General features: G+C 42.7%; 1 protein-coding gene across 1 annotated transcript in view; it reads left to right on the top strand.

The window, feature by feature from the left end:
• The window catches only part of LOC133755039 (leucine-rich repeat-containing protein 37A3-like), a 38,918-nt gene extending 12,683 nt beyond the window's left edge, over positions 1-26,235 (top strand). Inside the window, exons 5-9 of the mRNA XM_062185356.1 lie at positions 15,191-15,262; positions 15,790-15,864; positions 23,833-23,951; positions 24,767-25,698; positions 26,014-26,235. Of these exons, the coding sequence (XP_062041340.1) occupies positions 15,191-15,262; positions 15,790-15,864; positions 23,833-23,951; positions 24,767-25,698; positions 26,014-26,235 (1,420 nt within the window). The remainder of the gene's footprint in view (positions 1-15,190; positions 15,263-15,789; positions 15,865-23,832; positions 23,952-24,766; positions 25,699-26,013) is intronic.
• The last annotated feature ends 653 nt before the right edge of the window (positions 26,236-26,888 follow it).

Raw genomic sequence — 26,888 nt, 5'->3', positions numbered from 1 at the left:
CCAGGCTTTCTCCCTCCTCGGGTATTCGCCCCACTGTTGACACGGTAGGTGAGCCGGGTGTGGTCATACACTGAAGGTCAGCCATGGGCATCGCTTCCTTCAGGCAAGCTGTGGATGCACCTGCATTTGCACACTGCTGGCACGGTCATCCCTCTGTGGTGTGTCCTGGAATCCAAACAGCATCTCCCCAAACTCAGAGAGAGGCATAAACCTTACAGATGAAGAGAACAACTCAGGCCTGCCCTTTGGGGTGTTTTGTAAGGGTTCGCAAGTTTTCACATTGTCACTTCCTGCAACTATTACACTTTTCTTCTCATAGTCTTTTCGTCTGCACCACATTCTCATCTGTGTAACAAGAGGTCTTCTTTTCTCTTAAGGTAATTCTTCCTCTGCCCCATACACTTCTCTTAAAGTATTCTCTTCATTGGCTTTAGTTTTTTTTTCTTTTACTTTTTTCTTTAAGATTTATTCATTTATTTGAAAGTCAGAGGCAAGGCTGGTGCTGTGGCACAGCAGGTTAATGCCCTGGCCTGAAGTGCCAGTATCCCATATGGGTGCTGGTCTGAGACCTGGATGCTCCACTTCCCATCCAGCTCCCTGTATGGCCTGGGAAAGCAGTGGAAGATGGCCCAAGTCCTTGGGCCCCTGCACCTCTCTCCCTCTCTCTACCTATTCTCTCTCTGTGTAACTCTGAACTTCAAATAAATAAATCAAGGAAGGAAGGAAGGAAGGAAGGAAGGAAGGCATTACAGAGAGGTGATAAGGGGGGTCTTCCATCCACTGGTTTACTCCCCAAATGGCCAGAATAACTGGAGCTGAGCTAGCTGATCCAAAGCCAGGAGCCAGGAGCTTATTCCAGGTCTCCCACATGGGTGCAGGGGCCCAAGGATTTGAGCCATCTTCCACTGATTTTCCAGGCCATAGCAGAGAGCTGGATCAGAAGTGGAGGAACGGGAACTCAAACCGATATCCCATATGGGATGCTGGCACTGCAGGCGGTATATTTACCTGCTACACCACAGCGCTGGCCCCCACCATATACATCTTTAATTCCTCCTTTTATTAGGTTATTACATTTTAGGCACTATACTAAGTACTTACACAAGTGAGATAACATGAAGACCGCACAACATTGCTTGGAAAATGGTACATGATTATACAGGTGCTTCCATCTTCCCAACAACTCTTGCCATTTAGAAATGATAACCCCTATTGTGTGGGTGAGGGAGGTTAAACTGAGTAACTTGGTTACTTAGTTCATGCTGTTAATAAGTGATACAACTACTTAGGAACTTTGTGAGAAATTGTCTGTGCAGCTCTTTGTTCCCTGGTGAACAAGAGCTGAAGGAGGGCAACTTCGCCTTTTTGTGCATTGTATCTTTTTTTTAAAAGATTTATTTATTTATTTGAAAGTCATAGTTACACACGGAGTGAAGGAGAGGCAGATAGAGAGAGAGAGAGAGAGAGAGAGAGAGAGAGAGAGAGACCTTCCATCTGATGGTTCACTCCCTAGCTGGCCACAATGGTGGGAGGCATGCTGATCTGAAGCCAGGAGCCAGGAGATACTTCCGGATCTCCCACACAGATGCAGGGGCCCAAGGACTTGGGCCACCTTCTACTGCTTTCCCAGGACATAGTAGAGAGCTGGATCAGAAGTAGAGCATCCAGGACTTGAACTGGTACCCATATGAGATGCTGGCACTGCAGGCAGTGGCTTCCCACTATGCCACAGCATTGGCACTGTGCATTGTATCTTGAAGTTGACTTCTGCAATGAACAGGGCTCTCAGAGCAGAGAGTTCCATCTCCCTCTGGAATTCCACATTTTCAGTGTTCAAGGCCATGCCGCCTCTCGGCTTTCCTAGGTCTCCAGTCCTCGCTCTTGAACTTAACCCTTACATCGCCTGGTGAGGTAAATGCCACAAAGAAAGACTCAGAGATTTCCTTACCCAGTCACTTGCTGCTTCATTGTAGGGCCCTTGCTTCTTCCCTTGTTCCTCACACAGAGTCTTCTTCAAGACTCTTCTATTCTCAGAACTTTGATTAAAATTCAAGCAATTTCAGACTCCTCAGACTTTGCTCCTGAGAAAGGTTTATGTGATGGAGTCAGAGGTCTTCTACTGAGAAGCTTCACAGCTCATGGGGTAAAGGAAAAGGAGTCTATGTCCTCAGGCACGACAGACACCCTGGACCAAGGACAAGGCCACTCTGCTTATTTCCTCTGCCTCCTTTCTCTGAGAAGCGAGGATTCCCTGCCTACCTTGGGATTCTAGCATAGAGACTGTGTTTTCACGGCCCCATCTGTACATTCTTCAGTTAAAGCTGTGAGGATTTCAGCATATCCAGGTCAGAAGTTCTTCTGTTTCCTCAGTTAATACAAAAGAAATGTAGCCCATCTGCTGGGTCTGTGTAAACGAGTTTAGAGGAGAAATTGGCAGTAAAGAGATGTTCTACTTACTTTGTGAGCCAGTTTACTCTGTCCCATTGTTCTACATCAAAAAGCTAAAGCAAAAATATGTTTTCTATTCTAATAAGGTAAATTTTACATGATCATTTAGAACAAATATTTCTTACACTTGGACTCTGATTTGCAGGGGCTATAAAAAAGCTGCCACATTTTACTCCCACAAGCGTATCAAAAAGGCAATGGAGTAAGATTCAATAGACCATCAATTATAAAGTGAAGGAACTGGGCCAGAAATGGTGGAATCCACATGAACCTCAAAACATAATGTGGTGCCGTGGCACAATAGATTAATCCTCTGCCTGTGGCGCTGGTACCCCTGGTTCTAGTCCCATTTGGGGTGCCAGATTCTGTCCCGGTTGCTCCTCTTCCAATCCAGCTCTCTGCAGTGGCCTGGGAGTGCAGTGGAGGATGGCGCAGGTCCTTGGGCCCTGCACCTACATGGGAGACCAGGAGGAAGCACCTGGCTCCTGGCTTCGGATCGGCACAACGTGTCCACCATAGGGGCCACTTGGGGGGTGAACCAATGGAAGGAACCTTTCTCTCTGTCTCTCTCTAACTCTGCCCGTCAAAAAAAAAACATAATGGTCCATGGTAAAGAGCATCTGTAGAGTCCACCTAGAGCTGTTGAGACAGTTCCTGCTCAGTCTCTCCACTGCCCATGCATAACCCTAATGAAGAAATGAATGCTCTGCAATGGGAGGAAGAGGTAGGAGAGTAGAGAGTGGCCTTGTAGTGTGACTTCACTGGAGACAAATGCAAGGCCCCTACGTCAACTGCAGAAGGGCTGCCTCATTAAAAGGAAAGGCTGAGCCATTTGGTACAAGGCCATGGGTGCTGCTAAGGAAGAGTGAAGCAGTGGAGAACAACAAACATGGCCAAATAGTCTGGGCTACTTAATGCTCTACCATCATTCTTCACAGCTTGGGAAAAGGGTGCCAAGGGGAGATGCAGAGGCCAAGGAGCCTTCTTGCACAAGGCTCCCTCGTGATCTCACAGAATAAAGAACAAAACAGAAGATAGTCAAAATCCAGTCTGAGAAACCTTGCTTTGCCAATCACGTGATACATTTTTCATCTAGCATCCTTACTGAATATTAAATAATTGAGTTGAACAAGTTCATAATACTAAAAATATCTGGGAGAACACAGTTGAATGGGGGAGATCACTGGCAAGACAATACATGGCTCTTGAACTCACCACTGACCCTGAACTTGATCACAGAAGAATCAGATGTTTCATTCTTTTCCCAGATAGCAGCATGTCTGGTTTTCTGGCACCTGTGCTTTATATATTACAATATGGTTCTGTTTCAAAAATGAAATAGAATCCACTTATCATAAAATGCATACAATCCAGTGGTGTCCAGTATAGTCATTCACAAGGCTCTACAATAATCTCCATTATCTGATTCTGTCACCAGAGAGAAGTCATGTGGGGTTCTTGTCTTCATGCAAGAAAGAATTCAGGCGTGAGACAGAGAGCAAAGTAGCAAGGTTTCACTGGGGACAGGGCATCTGTCAGAATGGAAGGGACAGAGAGAGTGTGCCCAGTCACTCGGACCAGGGGAAAGCAAGGTGGTGTGTTTGAGCAGAGAGAATACACCTGGCAGGCCAGGCGGGCAGCTCAGTGGAGAGCAGAGAGCTGAGCATGCAGTCTTTGTCTAGACTGGGGCTTATAAGGAAAATGGGGTCCAGGTTTTTCCTTCCCCTCCTCCTCCTCCTCCCCTAGGACAAATGGTTTATTAAATGTTAATCAGGAAATGCTTCCCCAGGTTTGCTGGACAGAGGGGCTTGCCCCTCGGGTGCCTGTCTGATGTTTATCAGGCCAGGTGCTAAGGAGAGAGCATTCCCATGGTGGAAGGGCTGGGACCATCTGGAAGATCATCAGGGTCTGGGCAGGACTTTGAAGTGAGGATGCTGGGTTCCTGCAGATGCCGGCTTCCTCAGATCCTTCTCTCTCTCTCTCTCTCTCTCTCTCTCTCTCTCTCTCTCACACACACACACACAAAGAGAGAGAGAGAGAGAGAGAGAGAGAGAGAGGCTAATTTCTAGCTTCCTACCTAACAATTTCAGAACATTTTTATCACCCCAGAAAGAAACACTGTGCCAGTTAGAAATCACTCCCCAGTTTTCTTCCCCATTCCTGGCCTAGGAAACCATTAATTTGCTTCCTGTCCCTATGGGTTTGCCTATTCTGAACATTTTATACAAATGCATCATACAGTATTGCAGCCTTTTGCATCTGACTTCACATGATATAGATCTATTCAGATTTGTTAATTTGAAGTCAGGTTCAGCAGTTTGTATCCTAAGAACGTGTCCATTCCATCCATGTTTCCTAATTCACTGGCATATAGTCCTCAGTTTTCCTTTTATCTTTTTGATGTCTATAAAGTCAATAGTAATGTCCCCGTTCATTCCTGATTTTAATAATTTTATTGGTCAGTCTAACTTAAGTGTGTTGATCTTTTCAATAAGCCAATTTTTATTATATTGACTTTTCTCTATTGTTTTTCTATATTTCTGCTCTGAACCTTATTCCATTCATTTTTGCTTTGCTTGTTTATTTGGGAGGAAGTTTGGGTACAGACATGAGACTTATAAACATTTGAATTTACATATATAAACTTCCCTCTGAGCACTGCTCCAGCTGCATCATGTAAGTATTGAAATCTTCTGTGTTCACTTTCATTCCTACCAAAATAGTTTCTGGTTTCCTTTGTGATTTCTTCTTTGAACCACCGGTTATTCATGGGTGCTGATTTCCACTTATATGTGAACTTCCCAGATGTTTTTCTGCTTAGATTTCTAATTTCTAATTTCATTCTACTTTAGTTGAAAACATACTCTGTATGATTTCAGTGCTTTTAAATGTATTGAGATAGGTCTTGTGATGTAACATATGATCTTCCTAGAGAATGTTCTGTTTACACTAGAAGAGAATACATCTTTAGCATTTTTATGCTGATATTGCTGGGAATTGCTCTGTAGAAGTCTGGTACATCTAGATGGTTTATATTCATTCAAGTTTTCTTTTTTAAAAATATTTTATTTATTTATTTGAGGGAGTACAGAGCGAGGGAGAAACAGAGAGAAAGGTCTTCCACCCACCGGTTCACTACCCAAATAGCCACAACAGCCAGAGCTGAACCCATCCAAAGCCAGGAATCAGAAGCTTCCTCTGGGTCTTCCCACACAGGTACAGGGGCTTGCTTTCCCAGGCCATAGCAGAGAGCTGGATGGGAAAAGGAACGGCCGGGACACAAACCAGCACCCATCTGGGGTGCCGCTGCCACAGCTCCCAGCCCACTCCCTAAATGCCTGTACTGGCCAGGGTTGGATTAGGCAAAAGCCAGGAGCTGGCAACTCAGTCCATGTCTACCCAACATGGGCAACTGGAAACTAACCACTTCAGCCACCACTTGCCGCCTCCCAAGGTCCACACTGGCAGGAAGCTGTAATTAGGAGCAAAGCTCAGACTCCTTTGCAAACACTCTAATACAGGATGCAGGCAACCCAAACAGTGGTTGAACCACTAGACCAAATGGCCATCCCCCTTTTTTCTACAATATATTCAAGTTATTTCCTTAGTGGTTGTCCTAGAAATTATAATTAACATATTAGTTTTACATTTTTCTTCAGATTACTATCAAAATAACTTCAATAGTATACAGAAACTTTGCTTTTCTAAAGCTCCATTCTTCCCCTACCTTTATACTGCTATCTAATTTAATAACTGTAAATTTACAAAGTTCAACTTTTGCATTGTTTTGGCTTTCCCCCTCCCCAACCTCCCTCCCTCCCACAGCCATCCCATCTTCCACTCCCTCTCCCATCCCACTCTTCATCAAGTTTCATTTTCAATTATCTCTATATACAGAAGATCAACTTAGTATATACTAAGCAAAGATCTCAACAGACTGCACCCACACAACCACACAAGATATAGAGTACTGCTCGACTAGTAGTTTTATCGTTAACTCTCATAGTACAACACATTAAGGACAGAGATCCTGCATGGGGAGCATGTGCACAGTGACTCCCATTGTTGATTTAACAACTGACACTCTTATTTATGACGTCAGTAATCACCCGAGGCTCTTGCCATGAGCTGTCAAGGCTATAGAAGCCTCTTGAGATCACCAGCTCTGAACTTACTTAGTCAAGGCCATATCACAGTGGAGGTTCCTTCCTCCCTTCAGCGAAAGGTGCCTCCTTCTTTGATGGCCCATTCTTTCTGCTGGGATCTTGCTCACCCAGATCTTTCATTCAGGTCATTTTCACCACAGTGTCTTGGCTTTCCATGCCTGTGAGACTCTCATGGGCCTTTTAGCCAGATCTGAATGCCCCAAGGGTTGATTCTGAGGCTAGAGTTCTGTTTAGGGCATTTGCTATTCTATGAGTCTGCTGTGTGTCCTGCTTCCCCCACCAGATCACTCTCCCTTTGAATTTTATCCTTCATTATTTGCAGACACTGGTCTTTTTTTGTGAAATCTCTTTGATACTTACCCTATCTTTTTGATCAATTATGTACTTAAACTTATCACTTTAACAAGTGAGATGGCATTGGTACATGCCTCCTTGATAAGACTGAATTGGAATCCCCTGGCACATTTCTAGCTCTACCATTGGAGGTAAGTCCGAGTGAGTATGTGCCGACCTGTACATCTCCTCCCTCTCTTATTCCCACTCTTATATTTAACAGAGATCACTTTTCTGTTCATTTTGAATGCCTAAGAATAATTGTGTATTAATTACAGAGTTCAACCATATACTGCTTTTAACAATAAAGTTTGAGAATGTGGAATTAAAACATATTAGAAGTCCATGCATTTGAGGAGTCTTCAAAAGTTTACAGAAATGTGTATTACGGAAAAACTATGCAATTCTTGGTTGATATTTCTTCCCTGCAGCACACTGAATGTGCCATCTCACTGCCTTGGGGCCTCTATTGTTTCTGATGAAACATCAGCTATTAATCTTATTGACGATACCTAGTAGATGATGTTATTTTCTCTTGCTGCTTTCAAGATGTTCTGTGTTTGGCTTCTAATAGTTTTATTATGATATGTCTATATGTGAAATTCTTTCAGTTTATCCTACTTAAGAATTCCTTGAACTTCTTGCATATATAGATCCATATTTTTATTAAGTTTAGGAAGTTTGAGGCCACCATTTTTTTGACAGGCAGAGTTAGACAGTGAGAGAGAGAGACAGAGAGAAAGGTCTTTCTTTAACGTTGGTTCACCCTCTAATGGCCGCTGTGACCGGTGCACTGTGGCTGGAGCACGATGCTGATCTGAAGCCAGGAGCCAGGTGCTTCTCCTGGTCTCCCATGTGGGTGCAGGGCCCAAGGACTTGGGCCATCCTCCACTGCTCTCCTAGGCCACAGCAGAGAGCTGGACTGGAAGAGCGGCAACCAGGACAGAATCCAGCACCCTGACTGGGACTAGAACCCAGGGTGCCAGCGCCGCAGGTGGAGGATTAGCCTATTGAGCTGCAGCGCCGGCCTAGGCCACCATTTCTTCAAATATTCTTTCTCCTGTTTTCTCCTTCTGAAATTAGTAAGCTTGATGGTGTCCTACGCTCTAGGATTCCATCTGTCTTTCTTCTTTCTTCCTTCTTTCTGTTCCTTCAACTCAACAATCTCAATTTGTTATCAAGTTCCTGATTCTTTCTTCTGCTTAGTCAGATCTGCCACTGACACTTACTGGTGAATTTTCCATATTAATTACTATGTTTTTCAACTCCTCAATTTCTATTTGGCTCCTTTTTATAATTTCTGTGTTTTTTTTTATTTAAAAAGCATACAAAGATGGTGATCTTCCACCCACTGTTATACTCCCCAACTATCTCCATCATGTGGGGCTGGGGCAGGCTGAAACAGGAAATGGGGAACTCAGTCCAAGTCTCCTATGTGGGTGGCATTACCGGCTTCCTCCAATACTCTGCATTAGCAGGAAGCTGAAGTTGTGAGTGGAATCAGAACTTGAACCCGGGCACTCTGCTATGGGATGCAGATGTCCCAAGCAGCATCTTGACTGCTGCACCAATCAGCTGTTCCTCTTTTAAAGTAATTTCCATATTTAATATGGTCTATTTGATGAGGCATTGTTTTCATTAGTTCTTTACTAAACAAAACTAAATGGTTTCCTTTCTATTTTTTTCAACCAGGGTGTCCTCATCATCACTTCCATTTTAACATTAGTTTGAAAGTAGTGACTGACAGAGAGGTCTCCCATCTGCTGGTTCATTCCCTAAATGCCTGCAAAATCAGAGCTGGGCCAGGCCAAAGCCAAAAGCTTGGAAAACCATCTGGGTCTCCCACATGGCTGGCAAGGGCTCCCATACTTGAGGCAGAATCTGCTGTCTCCCAGCACGTGAATCAGCAGGAGGCTGAAATCAGAAGCCAGGTAGGATGTGGACATCCCAAGTGACAGCTTACCCACTGCACCACAACACCCACCTCTGAACTTATTTTAAATAACTGAATCAAATCTTTATCTAGTGAGTCCAATGTCTGGGTTTCCTCAGGGATAGTTTTTTACTGAAACTGGCATTTCCCCTGAGTATGAGCCATATTTTGTTTCCTTCTCACTCTCATAAAAAAAATGGACATTTTAAATGATGTAGCAATTCCAAAAATTAGGTTCCTGTCTTCACAGTTTGGTGTTACTAATGCTTGTTGTAGCAGATGCTGTTATCTAACCACTTTTCTGAACCAATGCTATAAAGTTTGTATTACTTATTGTTTGTGGCCATTGAAGTCTCTACTTGGTTAGCCTGGGGGTCAGGACTGAATAGAGAATTCCCTACAAATCTGGAATCAACAAATCTCCCAGCTTCTGTCAAAGAGCTCCATGTACACGTTGTACTGTGTCCTTTCTGTTCTTAACCAGGCAGTCCAGGGCTGTATTAGCTTTCACTTCCCGCATGCACAGAACCTCAGGATCAGCCAGTTATAAAGAAGTCAGGGCCTCTTTAGGTCTTTCCTGGCAATGCTTATAGCCCTAAATATGTGTAAGGCCTTCCAAATTCACAGGAATACATTCCACCATCTTCCAGTGTCCTGAGGGTATATTGCAGTGTTTCAAAGTTCTAATGAACATCTTATTCCTTAGCTTCTCACGTTAAGCTTTTTGATTGGACTATTTTTTGGTCCCAACTGCTATCCAGTGTCTCACACAGCTTCCATGGTGAAGCACTTGCCTGTAGTTATTTCCCAAAAACAGCCTCTGAGAGAGGCTTTTAACACTAATCAGCCCTCAGATAAACTAAAGACACAGAAGTCAAGTCAGGTCTTCCAGGGAATCACCAGGAAGATTCTGACAACTCACTGGGAATGCACTTTGGAGGAGCTAAGCTTCATTCTGCATGCTCATCTCCATTCATTTTCATTCTCTCTCTCCCTCTCTTTCTCTCCGTCTCCCTCCCTCCCTCCCTCCCTCTCCCTCCCTCCTTCCCTCCCTCTATCCCTCTATCCCTCTATCACTCTCACTCTCTCTCCCTCACTCTCTCTGATGCTGGGCATACAGGCTATTTTTTTTTGGAGAGTTTGAGGTTTTTTTGTTGTTGTTGCTCATTTTACGCATACTTCTCTTTTCTCATTATTATTCCTGATTTGGTTCAAATGTAGACAAAATAACTTAGACTAAGTCAAACATTATCCAACATTCACGTGGTTACATATGACTTTGAGTATGCAAGTAATACATCTCATAATTTAAAAAAAATTTGAGAAGCAACAAATTAAAAATAAAATTCATCCACAATCCAAAAACCTAAACCCAAATATTACTAAGACATCAGTCTATTCCTAAAGCAGATGTTTCTTTTTTTAACTTTTATTTAATAAATATACATTTCCAATGTACAACTTCTGGATTATAGTGGCTTTTTCCCCCCATAACCTCCCTCCCACCTGCAACCATCCCATCTCCCATTCCCTTTCTCATCCCATTCTTCATCAAGATTCATTCTCAATTATCTTTATATACAGAAGATCAACTTAGTATATACTAAGTAAAGATTTCAGCAGTTTGCACCCACACAGAAACACAAAGTATTAAGTACTGTTTGAGTACTAGTTATACCATTAATTCACACAGTACAACACATTAAGGACAGAGATCCTACATGGGGAGTAAGTACACAGTGATTCCTGTTGTTGATTTAACAATTGACACTCTTATTTATGACGTCAGTAATCACCTGAGGCTCTTGTCATAAGCTGCCAAGGCTATTTTTAAGGCTACCACTGAGCTTGCCAGGGAAGAACTGTCTAGGGCAAGTTAAATACACGAAACCCACACAAATCTCACTATTCTTACAGAAAGTCAGCCAATTTTCTTGAATAAATGCCCCCACAGGTTGCTGCAAGCCTTTGGTTAAATTTCCAGAATTATGAAAAACTTGATTCTGACCACTTTTACCATTTTGCTGTTCCTTTTATGAAGGGATAAATTTTCAAATGTTCTCACTCCACTGTTTACATAGGTTTCCACTGATGTCACCTACAACATGGTTTTAAATCTCTAGTCTCAATGACTCTGAGCTAAATATTTAATCATGGGATATGATTAGGGAAAAGGAATAAAAAGAGAAACTAATTTTCATGAGAGCTATCCTGAAAATGTTGATGAAATTTTCAAAGTACTTCTATATTTAGTCATCTCAAGCTTCAGATTAAAGTAAATATTTGGAAACCCTTTTCTTCACACATATTAGACACAGTCTGGCGGCAGGATTGAGTTCAAGCTCCAGCTTTGCTTCTTTTCTTTTTTTTTTAATTTCTTTTTTTTAACATTTATTTAATGAATATAAATTTCCAGTGTACAGCTTATGGATTACAATGGCTTCCCCCTCCCATAACTTCCCTCCCACCCGCAACCCTCCCCTCTCCCGCTCCCTCTCCCCTTCCATTTGCATCAAGATTCATTTTCAATTCTCTTTATATACAGAAGATCAATTTAGTATAAAGATTTCAACAGTTTGCACCCACATAGAAACACAAAGTGAAACATACTATTTGAGTACTAGTTATAGCATCAAATCAAAATGTACAGCACATTAAGGACAGAGATCCCACATCAGGAGCAAGTGCACAGTGGCTCCTGTTGTTGACCCAACAAATTGACACTCTAGTTTATGGCGCCAGTAACCACCCTAGGCTGTCGTCATGAGTTGCCAAGGCTATGGAAGCCTTCCAAGTTCGCCGACTCTGATCATATTTAGACAAGGTCATAAAAGACAGAGTGAGGATAGTAACCAATGATCCTAAGAGTGGCATTTACCAGGTCTGAACAATTATACAGCATTAAGTGGGGAAGAGGACCATCAGTACACACAGGTTGGGAGTAGAGCCATTGGTGGTAGAGTAGAGGTTATGATTACAAAGGAACGAGGCCCAAGTGCGCTAGACGGGGTCTAGAACAAAGGACTGAGTCATTATTAGAGGAGCTAAGAAAGGTGCTGTCTAAGCTACAATTAAGTTTTCTGATTGAGAGGCAAATAGAACCTGATAGAAGGGGCTTGATAATAATCTGGTGGGCTTTAGGCCTTGTAAGTTAAGAGGCCCAGACCTATCTATCTCTTCACATAGGGTATATCCTAAGGGAGGTGTGAACCTCCTAGGGGAAGGCACTCTGTTGACTTTCATTACTTGGCTGGCCTGGGAGGAGAGCTGGCCAGGTAAAGGCAGGGGGCATCTCTAACAAGAAATTTACAGTTCTGCCTGCAATGTTGCTGACCCTACTTGACCATCCCCTCAGCTGCAGTGGTCACTTTGGAAGTTGGGCTGAGTGAAGGGCTTTTCAGCTTAGAGCCAAGAAGATCTGTGGCTCTGACCTGGGCATCCTTCGACTCCAGGGCAGGTCCATTTCCAGTGATCCAACTCTTGGCAGAGCTGCCAGGGCTCTTCCCAAGCTGACTTCTGCTGAAGCCCAGGCTTACCACATTGAAAGCCACTGCAGTGGACTGGCCTGTTGGGTCTCCTTGAGGGCAGAGCACTGTACAGATCAGCCATTAATAGGCCTGCCACCCATTGCTTCTGATGCCTAGCTTTCTTTTCCTCCTGGTTTGTGTTAAAGCAGACCAGAGGATGCAAATCAAGGGAGTGCCCGTGTCCCATCTCTAATCTTCGGTGGCCTGAACTACAAGTCTATAGTCACAGGCATGTTCTGTAGTAGTTTTTCTAAGGTAGACAATGCCCATGAGGAAAATTATATTCTCACTTTAAAACTTTCTTTCCCTTTGGTCTGAAATGGGGTTTTTTTCTACTTACTGTATACTTCGCTGATGGCGAAGTGAATCTAGCTATGAGATTATTATTTAAGTTCTTATTTTGGCTATGCTATTACAGAAAAATGTTAGCCATCTCTTTTATATGGTCTAAAGATTTAATTGTGCGTCCTACAGATTCCTTCATAATAGAATTAGTTTCCTACCTTGAAGAGAATAGAGAAATGAAAGAACAAGTTGGGCTTAGAATAGAGAAATGAGGGAGCAAGTCCTAGATCGCTTGCTGACAATAGCAATATCACATGAATACTTAGCAAACCGTTTCAACCATTAGATAACAACTTAAGAAAACATTTACCAGAAGGTCCAATGCCTTCTATAAATTTTAAGAATCATGTATTTGAAAACACCTCTTAAATATCTAACATGGTGTAGTTTGTTTAACCAGTAAACTTAAGCACAATCATATAAAATGTTTTTAGTTTCTTTCTACCAACAAGTTTAAAACATATGATACACAGATTCAGGTCACACAAATTAAAATGTATCTTTGATTGATTTTAGCAGCTTACATTTATGGACAATCTTATCTATAAGCCGATTAAACTAAAACTCTTAATAAAATTTCCCCATGTGGACATACAATATGTACACACATATAACATAGCATAATGTTGGCCAGCTTTGCTTCTTAAAAGTTCAGCGACCTAGAACAAGTTGTATAACCTCTATGACTCAGCACAATACATATCACAATAGGCTACTGGGGTACAATATCTATCACATAGGTTATTGGGAACATTCAGTGTTAAATGCTGAACACAGATGCTTGGCAGCCCAATCAATATCATCTGTAAGAATTATTATTTTCACAGTCTGTAACAGTACAGTACGTTTTTGAGTAGAGTTAAACTAAAGGCAGTTTTTTTTAACCTGTTTTTGTTTTTGTTTGCTTGCTTTAAAAAATTTAAAAATCTATTACAGTGTTTAGGAATGAAATTTCCATCATTATGAATTTATTCATTGTATTGGTATGGAAACAAAATGTGACTTCTTTACTCAACAAATATTTACTAACCATGCAGTAAATTTCAGGCACTATGACACACTCAGGCATAACAAAGACAGTAACAATATCCCTGCCCTCAAGGAGCTAACAGGCCAGGAGACTGACAGGCCAACAGGTGATGACAAGCAACGTAACAAAGACTGTGATGTGATGTGATATGATATGATATGATGTGATGTGATGTGATGTGATGTGATAATGTGATATGATGTGATGTACTGTGATGTGACATGAGAACACCAGTGGAAGAACATGACAGGAGTATGGCTTTGACCTGGGTTCTTTTCCCATTAACAATGAATTAAGTCATGGATTGTTTAAAATTTCTAAAGATGAAAGGCAAGCACCTTGAATTATGGAGAACACAGGATTAGTGTTTCCTACAAAAAAAAAAGAAAGAAAGAAAAAAAGGGCTTCCCTATCAGTGTGGTCACTTCTATATGTCTTTTTTTTTTAAGACACAGACAGCTCCCATCCACTAGTTCGCTTCCCAAATACCTGCAATGGCTTGGGCGAGGCTAGGCCAGGCCCAGGCTGAAGTCCAGGTCTCCAAGTAGGCAGCAGAGACTCAACCAATTGAGCCACCACCACTGCCTCCCAGGGTCTGCATTAGCAGGAAGTTGCAATTAGAAGCTGGAACTGGGGCTGGCGCTGCAGCTCACTAGGCTAATCCTCTGCCTACGGCGCCAGCACCCAGAGTTCTAGTCCTGGTTGGGGCGCCGGAGTCTGTCCCGGTTGCTCCTTTTCCAGTCCAGCTCTCTGCTGTGGCCCGGGAAGGCAGTGGAGGATGGCCCAGGTCCTTGGGCCCTGCACCCACATGGGAGACCAGGGGGAAGCACCTGGCTCCTGGCTTCGGATCACCGCAGCATGCCGGCCACAAAGTGTCAGCCTAGTGGCCACTTTGGGGGTGAACCAACGGAAAAAGGAAGATCTTTCTCTCTCTCTCCCTCTCCCTCTCCCTCTCCCTCTCCCTCTCCCTCTCTCTCTCCCTCTCTCTCATTCTCTCTCTCTCACTGTCTTACTCTGCCTGTCAAAAAAAAAAAAAGAAGAAGAAGAAGCTGAAACTGGGAATCAAATCCAGGCATCTGATTTGAGAGGTAGGTATACCAATCTGGGTGTTAATTGCTAGGCAAAACACTGGCTCCACTTCTAAGGTTTTTGACCTAAAAAGGTTTTTTGCATATTTTTTGTTTATTATGCATTTTTTGTATCTTTTCTCTTTCTCTTCTCCATTCATCCTCTAAGAGACATAGGTAGTTCCCAAAGAACAAGTGCTTTTTGAATTCTAAGGGTGATTTATAAGTACACAGAAAGTAATTTTAAGCCTAAAATGTCTACACAAAAAATAACATAATTTCTCATACAGTCTTGTGCTTTTTGAAAAGGCCGATAACTTTAATTCCACTGCATTTTTCAGAAATCTCAATCGTAATCCTCTGACAAATGTTGAAGACTCATATCTTTTTAAACTGCCAGCATTAAAATATCTGTAAGTATTAAAATAATCTTTTTATTTTCATCAAACATTAAATATTTGAGATTGAGGCTAAAATGTCATAATTTTAAATTAGATTACTGAAAAAATTATTGACTGAGGCAAGAACTGAGAAAGAATTTATCATGGGAAAGACAGCTGGCAGGGGGAGACAGTGTTACATGCAAATACATGTTAGGAACACCATTTATCCCAAGCAAAGAGGTATAGATGTAAATTTTTTAAATAACAAATTAAGTAATTAAAAGAGGTAAATGTAGTATAAAATGAAAAATAAGACAATGGCATAAAAAGTTGTAGGTTCTACTCTTCAATGCCAAGGTCATTAATCTGATGATGCACATAGTAAAGTCATTTCAACCAGGGCTTTCTGGATCTGTCTCCATGACAAACTCTTGAGCTGTCTTTCTTTATAGAGAAGCCAAAACTGATGTAACCACATCTTCCTGAAACAATCTTTTTAAGGACAGATTTTTTTTTATTGAGTTCCACACCATGAATGTTTGGGCTTTCTCCTTCAGAGACTTGGGAGCAACACAAGTATCACTTACCACAGTTGAGAACATCCTCATGATGACTCTTCAATTGGAAAAACTGTAAGTTATCTTTTTCTTAGGTTTATTTCCATGTAATTCTGTAGACATGTTTTCTTAAGTCAGGCTTATGGAGGTATAATTTTTATGTATTGAAATTCACACTGTAAAGTTTATTGAATTTTGGCAAACATGTGGTTATGTAACCACCACCAAATTCCTGATGTAGAACATTTCTATCAACCCCAAAAGGTCCCTCATGGTCCTTTCCAATCAATTGTCTCCTCCTATCCCCAGACCCAGGCCCTGCAAACCACTCATCCTGTTTCTATTCTTGTAGTTTTTCTTTCCACAGTGTCATATAAGCAAAATCACGTAGTAAGTGTAGCCTCCTGTGTCTGGCTCCTTTTACTCAGCATAATCCTTTAGAGATTAAACTACTATTCATGTTGCTGTGGCTACCTATTGCTGAGTAACATTCCAATTGTGTAGTTATACCATTTTGTTTATCCATTTCATCAGTTTACAGAACTGTGTTTTCCAACTTTTTGCAATTATAAATAAAGCCACTAGCAGCACTCACATGCAGGTCTGTGTGTGAATATGTGTCTTCATTTCTTTGGTGTAAAGATCTAGGGGTAGGACAGTTCATTACGTACTAAGTGTATACTGAACTGTTTAACACACAGCTAAACTGTTTGCCAAGTAGCTGCTGCAGTCTGCACTCTCACCAACACTGTTTGAGAGTGGCAGTTGCAACATGTGTTGTCCTAGTCCTCAGATTTCAACTTTTTTAACAAAAATTTAGAAACTGGACATTGTGGCACAGCATTAAGATACCACTTGGGGGGCTGGCATTCATGGCTCACTTGGCTAATCCTCCATCTGTGGCACCGGCATCCCATATGGGCACCGGGTTCTAGTCCCGGTTGCTCCTCTTCTAGTCCAGCTCTCTGCTGTGGCCTGGGAGGGCAGTGGAAGATGGCCCAAGTGCTTGGGCCCTGCACCCACATGGGAGACCAGGAGGAAGCACCTGGCTCCTGGCTTCAGATGGGCACAGCTCCGGCTGTAGCGGCCATTTTTGGGGGTAATAGGGGGGTGAACCAATGGAAGGAAGACCTTTCTCTCTGTCTCTCTCTCTCACTGTCTAACTCTACCTGTCAAATAAATAAATAAATAAAAAGATACCACTTGGGATGCCTGCATCCCATATCAGAGTGCCCAGTTTGAGTCCCAGCTACTCTGCTTCCAGCTAATGTGCACCCTGGGAGGTAGCTGATGGTAACTCAAGTATTCTGGTCTCTGCCACCCATGTAGGAGACCCACACATTGAGACCTATGTCCTTGGCATAGTCCTGGCCCAACCCTGGCTGTTATCAGCATTTGGGGAAGTGAACCAGCAGATGGAAGGTCAATCAATCAATCAATATCTCTCTCTCTTTCTCTTTCTCTCTCTCCTCTCTCTCGTTCTTTCGAATAAGTTAAAAAATAAAATTTTTTAAATGTAGCTCTTCTGCTAGTAGATATATAGTGGAATCTCTATTTTTTTTTAGTATTTAAAAATAGATACTTGAAAGTCAATCAGTTCTCTCACCAAATGCCCACCATGACCAGCGCTGGGCTGAAGCTAGAGTTGACGGCTGGGAATTCAACCCAGACCTCCCATGTAGGTGGCAGGAACCCCAATTACTCAAGCCCAAGAACGGCAGAAAAACATATTAGCAGGAAGCTGAAACCAGGAACCAGAGTGAAGAATCAAATACAAGTGCTCAAATGTGGGACTCAGTCATCCTAACGCTGGCACCTTGGGTACACTCACTGCAGTTTAAACTTGCACTCTCTAATAATTAATGATACTGTTGTGCAAATATCTTTACAAAGTGTCTATTCAAATCTGTTCCCATGTAGTAATTTGATGTTAATCTTAGGGAGTTTTAAGAGTGTTTTGTATGCTCTGGGTATGAGTACTTTCTCTCAGATGTATGTTTACTAAATATCTTCTCTCTGGTTGTGAGTTATCCTTTCACTCTATTAACTGTACCTTCTGAAGAGTAGAAGTTAATTTTTTTAATTTTGATGAGCCTATAGCAACTTTTTATCTTGTATGGTTTGTCCTTTTATTGTGCCTTTCGTAAAAAAATCTTTCAAATAACCCATCGTCTAATCTAAAGTTACAAAGATTTTCTCCTGTTTTCTTGTAGAAACTGTAGAGTTACATTTAGGTCCATGATCCATTCTAGTTAATTTTCATGTAGAGGTTGAAGTATCTCAAGTTTTGAAGTTTTAAAAAGTATTTCCTTAGAGCCCTATTGTGACATTTTATCATAAACTTACTGCAACTTCCACTGTGACCTCCTCCCTGCCAATTGGACAAGCTAAACAGAAACTATGATAAGGCTAGTTGAGTGGACTCCACAAGATAAGAATGGGGAAAGGCCTCTCATAGCATACCCTGCTCTAATCATTTCTTTCAGATCACCTCCTTGACTAACTTTCCTACATCATCAAATCCATTGGTTTCTGCTCTAGCCTCCTCTTCCTCAACCTTGGGCAGCATCTGCCACAGTGGATCCCTCCTAGGTCAGTGAGAGGCCTTCCTTTCCAAAGAGTCAAAGCTCTCATCATCAACAAGCTTTCTCTGTTAGCCAAGGGAGTGGTGTTCTAGCTGTTTTTTTTATACTTGACCATCAGTGGACAGGAAAAGTGCTAGCATTTTCTGGAGCCATTTGCAACCAAGGCTATAAAAACCTGAAAGCAATTGTTACACTGCAGTTCATTATTAGAAGTCCTCAGGAGTTTAGACAAAGCAGACCAGCTCATTTGTGTCATGATTCATAAGCAATGGTCTTGAATGCATTTTAAAGACTTATTTATTTATTTGAAAGGCAGAAATACACAGAGAGAGAGAAAGATCTTCCATCTGCTAGTTCCTATCTCAAAACACTACCACAGCCAGGGCTTGCCCAGGCCAAAGTCAGGAGTCAGAGCTTATTCCGACTCACGTGGGTGCAGGGGCCCAAGCACTTGGGCCTCTGCTCCTTTCCCAAGTGCATTAGCAGGGAGCTGGATCAGAAGCAGAGCAGCTGGGACTTGAACCAGTGCCTATAAGGGATGCTGGCACTGCAGGCAAAGGCTTAACCTGCTACACCACAGCATTGGCCCTTTTATTGCATATTAATGTGCAATGGTCTTTAATACTTAAATATTACCTAGTAAGAATAAGCTATACCTCAGGTCATTAGCAATTTCAAAACATTTTCCAATTTTTTAAAAGATTTTATTTATTTATTTATTTATTTATTTGACAGATAGAGTTACAGACAGTGAGAGAGAGAGACAGAGAGAAAAGCCTTCTGTTGGTTCACTCCCCAAATGGCCACAATGGCAGGAGCTGCACTAATTGAAGCCAGGAGCCAGGTGCTTCTTCCCAGTCTCCCATGCGAGTGCAGGGGCCCAAGGACTTGGGCCATCTGCCACTGATTTCCCAGGCCATAGAAGAGACCTGGATCAGAAGCAGAGCAGCTAGGACTAGAACCAGTGCCCCTATGGGATGCCGGTGCCGCAGGTGAAGGATTAACCTACTGCACCACAGTGCCGGCCCCAGAGTTGCCAATATTTTGAAAATAATGATTTGGGGGCCAGCACTGTGGTATAGTGGGCTATCTCCACCTGTGGTGCCAGCATCCCATATGGGCACCAGTTCCAGTCCTGGCTGATCCTTTTCTGATCCAGCTCTCTGCTATGGCCTGGGAAAGCAGTAGAAGATGACCCAAGTGCTTGAGCCCCTGCACCTGCATGGGAGACCTGGAAGAAGCTCCTGGCTCCTGGCTTCAGATTGGCCCAGCTCTGGCCATTGAGGCCATTTGGGAAGTGAACCAGCTTAAGATGGAAGATCTTTGTCTCTGTCTCTCCCTTTCTGTGTTTGTAACTCTACCTCACAAATAAATATAAATCTTCTAAAAATAAATATTTTAAGTTTATCACTGACATCATCCCTAGTGCATCCATGTTAGTAAGCAGCAAAACTACAACATTCCCTATGCAAGATGCAGTGTTCCTGCTAGAAATGGTCCCTGGTGGGGCTGGTGTTGTGACATAAGGTGAAGTTGTCTGTGATGCTGGCATCCCATATGGGAGTGCCAGTTCAAGTCCCAGCTGCTCCACTTCCCTCCCAGCTCCTTGCTAATGAACCTGGGAAAGCAGCATAGGATGACCAAAGTGCTTGACCCCCTGCCACCCAGCAGAGGCCTGAATATAGTTCCTGGCTCCTGGCTCCTGGCTCCTGGCTCCTGACTTCAACCCAGCCCAACCCCAGCTCCTGTGGTCACTTGGGGCATGAACTAGTGGCTGAAGATTTATTCACATTCATTCATATTCTTTCTCTTTCTCTCTCTCTCTCCCCCTCCCTCCCTCCCTCTCTCTCTGTCCCTTCTCTCTCTCTCTCTCTCTCTCTCTCTCTCTCTCTCTCTCTCTCCCCTCTCTCTCTCCCCTCTCTCTCCTTCTCCACCCAACCATCACTCTGCCTTTCAAATAAATAAAACTTTTTAAAAAAAAATCTTAGCCACATAAAAAAATAAATGATCCATGGTGATTATATTCAGTATTGGTCTTAGAAAGACAAATTGAGGTACATGCTGTAAAACAACTGATTTGAATGCCTCAAAAATGTCAATGTCTTGAAATACTGCTAACCAGGAACAGTTCTACACTGAAGAAAATTAAAGAGCCATGAAAATAAAATGCAATGGCTGATTTAAAAATAGCCAAGACATGTTTGGAACAACTGAGAGCTCCTCTATGTGGACAATAGACGGTGATATTAATGTAAAGCTGACTGGGTGATAACAGTGTTGTGGATATACAGGAGAATGCCTTTGTTCGTAGGAGACACAGACTTCAGTTTTAGCAATAAAAGGTCATCATATCTACAGCTCATTCTCACATGGTTTGTCCAAGAAGTGTATAGAGACACACACGTGGAAAGTGAATGTGGCAAAATGTTAGCAAGAGTTGAATCTAAGTGAAAGAATATGTAAATTCATGACACCAATCTTTCGGATATTTTTGTAGGCTTGAAAATTTTCAAAATACAAAGTTAGGGGTAGGAAAGGACTTAACAAAAATTTCGTGTTAGCATTGAAGTCTAGTAAAATGCTAGGTTACCATTCTGAGTACATTCTTTCTATATGAAGCTTTCCCTGGACCCAAAGAAGTAACATTAGTCATCTGTAACAACTCAACTATTGGTTATTCTATTGGTTAGAAAGATCCAGGCCCACTAAGTGTACCCAGTGTTAATCTAAACTCTATACATTGTGCTCCCAACCCACAGCCTTCATGTTTCCATGAAGCACACTTTCTGTTTTCCTAATAAAGTCATCCTTTTGCCTCAGAGAAGGTCCCCAAACAACCAAAGGTGGGAGAGCATCAGTACTGTGCAGGTAGTGGTTTGCAAGTGAACAACTACAGTGGCTAACTTGTGTTGCACACTCACATGTGTCAGGCACATTTCAAGCGCTGATTCATTTGATCCTCACATCTCAGTAGAGGTAGGTGCTATCAGAATGAGGTGGTTGAGACACAGAGTCTAAGCCATTTGCCCAAGATCATATTATTAGCAGAGCTAAGATGTGAACCTAATCTGGCGATGGAATCCATATTCCTAAGTGATTATACTGCTTAAGTATCATCTTGAGGACTCACTCCTATTAAACAGGCTGTTTTTATCTCCCTGAAACAGCCTCCAATAATTCTTAGTAAGATAACCAACTAGCTTTGTTAGCATTTTTGCCAAATTTTAATTTTAGAAATACTCAAACCTACTAGGGACACGCCTTGTGGCACAGCAAGGTAAGTCACCACTTGTGATGCCAGCACTCCATATTGGAATGTCAGTTTGAATCCCAGCTACTCCACTCAGCTTTTGTGGCCATTTGGGGAGTGAAAAATAATAATAAATAATAGCATAAATAAATAAATCTTTTAAAAATAATTCAATCCCCCAAGAAAAATAAAGAATAGTACAAAAAGTACACTGAGAACCCAGGCACTGCGATACAGGATGTGAGTATCACAAGCAGCATACTTCTCATGTGGACTCAATTATTAGCCTTCCTCCCCTCCTCTGCTCCCTCACTCCCACCCCTACTCCTGCCTCCTCCTCTCTCTTGCTTCCTCCCTTCCTTCTTTCCTCTGAGCAATTTCACAGTAGTTCCAGAGATGAAGAAACAATAGACACAGTGGACAATCTATGTGGATAGATGTATATAGCATAGGCCATGACCACAGCAAAATACCCGCCACCTCAACTTGTCCTTATATCTTTTTATTATTCTTCCCTTCCATCCCTCCTTGCTCTCCCCAATCCAATTTCCACATAACCTTGACCTTCTTGTGTTACTATGGGCTAATATGCATGTTCTACACTTTTATAGAAATGGAACCACACAGTATGCACTGTTTTCTAACCACTTTTTGTCACTCAACATGATTAAGACACTCTTGTTGTTGTGTGTACCAAGAGTTAATTTCCTTTTATTGCTGAATAGCATTTCATTATATGAACCTATCATAGTTTATCTATTCACCTATTTGTGAACACTTAGGTTGTTCCAATTTGGGGGTATTAAAAATTAAGCTGTTTGCACTTAGTCCCCATGTAGGACCTTTGTTCTTAATGAGTTGTACTATGAGAATTAACTGCAAAACTTGTTCTCAAACAGTACTTTTTATGGGGGTGGGGGGTGGGGGGTGCAAAGTGTTGAAATCTTTACTTAGTATAGAGTTGCTCTTTTGTATATAAAGTTAATCAAAAGTGAATCTTAATGAAGAATGGGATGGGAGAGGGAGTAGGAGGTAGGATAGGAGTGTGGGTGGGAGGGCAGGTATGGGGGAAGAAACACTATATTCCTAAAGTTGTACCTATGAAAATTACATTCATTAAATAAAAGCTTTAAAAAACAAAACAAATAAAAATTAAACTGTTTATGAGGGCAGGCATTTGGTGCAGCCGTTAAGCCACTACCTGGGATACTCAAATCCCACATCAGAATGCCTGGATCCAAGTCCTGGCTCTGTTCCACCCCAGCTTCCTGCTAATGTGCACCCTGGAAGGCAGTGGGTGATGCCCCAAGGACTTGAGTTCTCGCTCCTCACATGGAAAACCAAACTAGTTTCTGAGCTCCTGGCTTTGGCCTGGACAAGCCCTGGATGTCACAGACATTTGGGGAGTAAACCACCTAATGAAAAGATGTGTGTGTGTTTGTGTCTGTTCTCTCTCTTCCTTCCACAGAAACTGCTAAAATGATAAATTTGAAAAAAAAATATAATGGAAATAGACTAACAGTTTCTTAAAAACTTAAAAACACACACCTACCATAAGTTGCAGCCTTTCCATTTCTGGGTATTTACTGAAGCACCACCTGACACATCCCAGGGCACTCACTGGCAGGAAACAGGGATCAGAAATGGAGCCATGCAATCCACAATGGCATGTGCTTGTCCCAAGCAGCATCTTCATCACTAGGCTAAACACCTGCCTGGTCCAATTACTTTCACTCATCAAACAGTAAACGAGTGTTCCTTTTTCTCCACATCTTTCCCAACAATTACTGTAGTCAGTCATTTTTCTGGGACCAGAGTAGTTTCTAATAGTGAACACTTCCAATAGGGATGGAGAAGGGGACTCCAGGGGTTGGGGGAAGTCCTCCTGTGCACTCCCAACCCACAGTGAGACTTGTGAACTGGAAGGAGACACCCCTGAGTCAAACTACAGAACTATGGTGCCCAATGCTCACCCTGTCAACTTTATTTTGGGCACACCATAACCACTTCCACGCCTATACCTCCTTTGGCCACCTCTCCCTCCTTCCTTTATTCTCATATTCAAGAGCAACAATTGGCCACCAGGCTCCTACCCAAATGTCCTGGCCACATACCTCAAGAACTCCTTTGCTGGCACCTTGGCTCACCTGTTTGACCTACCCAAGGAACCCCTTTACACGTAACTTAATTCTCTGTTTCTATTCATAGGATCTTACCTAGCCATATGGCCTGCTGCCTCTGCCAATTTAAACATACTATCGAGGTTGTCTGCAAGACCATCAAGCTTCATTGTGACAATGAATGCCTGGCAAATACCACACATTGCCGTGAGTCGGAACTACCTGATGATCTTTTTTAGATTTTTATTTGTTTTAAATTTCCTATTTTAAAATTTGAGGGTCAAGTTTAAAGTAACAATGTAATTGCTGTATTTTTATTCATTCATTTAGATCTAAACTCCCTAAATTGCTACACTGCTCCCTTGCTAAAAGTCAGGTTCCCAATTACCACTATGTAATTTAATAATGTAACTTACATATGCACTAAGGATCATGGAAAAGAGATAGAAGGGGAAGGAAGTAATATTGGGAACCACACATGTGGTGTTCTGTGCTCTTGGGTGCTTTGCTTTTCAATGATAACTCATTTGCACACAGTCTATAAACTGGTTTTCTATGTGTTGGGCCTCAAGGGCCCTCTGTCTTACAGAACAGGTCTACACTGCTCACTGCGGTTGTTTGTTTTTGCACTTGTATAAAAGAGTACACATGATGCTGTTTTATTTGGAGCCTGGCAGTTTCTGGTTCCATAACCAGAAATGGCTGCCTGGCTCCTCCGATGCAGTCAGAAGGCTGCAGTGGTCGGTCATTGGAAACCAATGAAATAATACTGATCATAGTTCCTGTTTTTTTAACACTGTGAACTCTTCCGAATGCCTCTCTCAAAAATATCTTTTTCCTCCTCTTTTTGTTGCAATTTCATAGGTTTGAGTTTGGTTTTACTTTTCTCTCTACAGTCTCAATGGTACCCCAAATATTGGATTTGACTCCTAATTTAATTGATGACTGTAAGGCTGTGGACTGACATAAAGCTGTCCCATCAGTCTTCCGTACCAAAAAGAAGTCTCTTCTTTTTTTGACAGTTGAAGAAGCATCCATAGGGAACCCAAAGGGGGCATTCATGAAGATATTGCAAGCCCGGAAGAACAACACCAGCAAGGAGCTGACTATTGAGCCAGAGAACCCAGTATCAGAGAGAAACAGCGTGGACTTCCCAGGTCGCATGAGTGAACAGCCGGCCCCGTCACAGAACAGCCTGGCAACCACGCCAAGTGTGGGGTACAGGCTGCAGAGAGTGAACAAAGTCATCAAGGGGCCAAAGGGCTTATGGAAAAGGCACCACCAGGAGATGAGGAAGAAGAGACTCGGGAGGAGACAGGGCACCTGGCCCTTTGCGGAGAGCATCGGGGGAAGAAGGCTTGGGAGAGCAGGCTCCAGGGAGCTGAAGGAGCTTCAAGTGGCTCAGAGGCCCAGGGAGTTGGTCGGAAACTCCTTGCACACAGAGCCCTTGCTCACAAAGGAACATGGGGCTGCAGCCTCCTCTTTGCTGAAGAAACACATCCTGGGCAGGTCTTTTACAGATTCTGCTGGGACCGAGTTCAACCTAATGCCGACTGTGGACCAAACCAAGGAAACACAGTGGGAATACCCCAGCGAGGGCACTGAAGCCCCCACCATGCCCGCAGGCTTCACCTACCCCGTGATGCTGTCCCAGGGGGAACAGTTGGAAATTCAGCTGAATCAGCAGCTACAGCCCCTCATCCCCAACACTGACGTGAGAAGGCTCATTTCTCACATCATCCGCACTCTGAAAATGGACTGCTCTGAGGCCCAGGTGCAACTGCCCTGTGCCAAGCTCATCTCCAAAACAGGCATCCTGATGAAGCTCCTCAGTGAGCAGCAGGAAGAAAAGATAGCCAAGGAAGAATGGGATACAGAGCAGTGGAGGACTGAGACCTATATCAATGAGAGTACAGAAGCCCCGAGTGGACAGAAAGAGCAGGAGTCGAGTAAGGTGAGGACAGGAGACCTGCACCTTTCCATCACTTAGGAGACCCCACACGGGAAGACCAGGGGCTCCCAGACCAGATCTTGTCTCAGTAATGTAACTTTAGCCAAGACGGTGACACTTGGTTCCCTTAGGGAAGGAGGCAGACCTAATACACTGTAGAAGAAAATGAGTAATACCAAGATTATAATATTAGAGTAGATTTTGTATGGTCTTTTAAGATCTTTTAAGCCACTCACCTGGAAGAAGGGGGTTCTGAATATTAAGCATTCATATTTTCTAGTTCTTTCTTCTGTCTTTTTAAACTGTGCTCTTTCTTAGCTCGCAAAAGGAGCTCAAGATCACGGCTGTCACAACAAGCTCATCGTGGCAATACCTGTGACGGCAGAGCTCACGATGCTGGTTATCATCCTCTGTCTCATTAAGGTAAGGACGACTCATTCAGATTTCCAGAGTGCATCCTTCCTTTGTAATATATTCGGAATCCACAGACTGAGCATCAAAGCCACTTTCCATGTACCACGAGCTGACCTTCCCCTTTAGTCACCAAGACTGAGATGCGCTTTATTCTTTTCCTTGAAAAGCACATTCCACAGATTTTTTATAGGAACCCCACTCATGGAAAATCTCTGTGCAACTGGAACCAAGATAACAAGGGACTGGACATTTGGAGAGGTTAAGTGTAAGAAAGCCAGAGTAAAGTGGCAGAAGTTCTCCAAAATTATGTCAGGGATTTGATGTACTCTCTTCTACCACTGAACTCTTTCCTCATTGCTGAAACAATGAGATTAGGAACTGTCACTGCCCTTGGGAGAATGGACGCAGCCAAAAGACAAAAGTATTATCTTACAGAAACATTAGATCTACGTAGCATCCTACTGCTCCAATGTCTAAGACTTTGTCTAAATAAGTTCAGCTGATGCACTGCAGCTGATTCCTGCATCAAGCTACTCTAAATATGTTCCCTCCATGGAGGTTGCCTGCACCCTCCCACACAGCCCAGTGTTTTCACAGTCCCACCACACAAGGCTCCCACAGTCACAAGCACCCAGCCCCCTGTCAATTCTCCCAGAGTCCAGCATCTCCTCTAGGTTGGTTGCTGGGTTCGCGGTCAGTAGCTCGAGCAGTTGTTACGTATCTCCAAAATGGTGCCTCTCTTGGCTACTTACAGCATGCCAGTGCCTGTGGTCAGGGAG

Source organism: Lepus europaeus, unplaced genomic scaffold, assembly GCF_033115175.1.
Source record: "Lepus europaeus isolate LE1 unplaced genomic scaffold, mLepTim1.pri SCAFFOLD_394, whole genome shotgun sequence".
Taxonomy (NCBI): Eukaryota; Metazoa; Chordata; class Mammalia; order Lagomorpha; family Leporidae; genus Lepus; species Lepus europaeus.
This window is presented reverse-complemented; position numbering and strand designations above follow the sequence as displayed.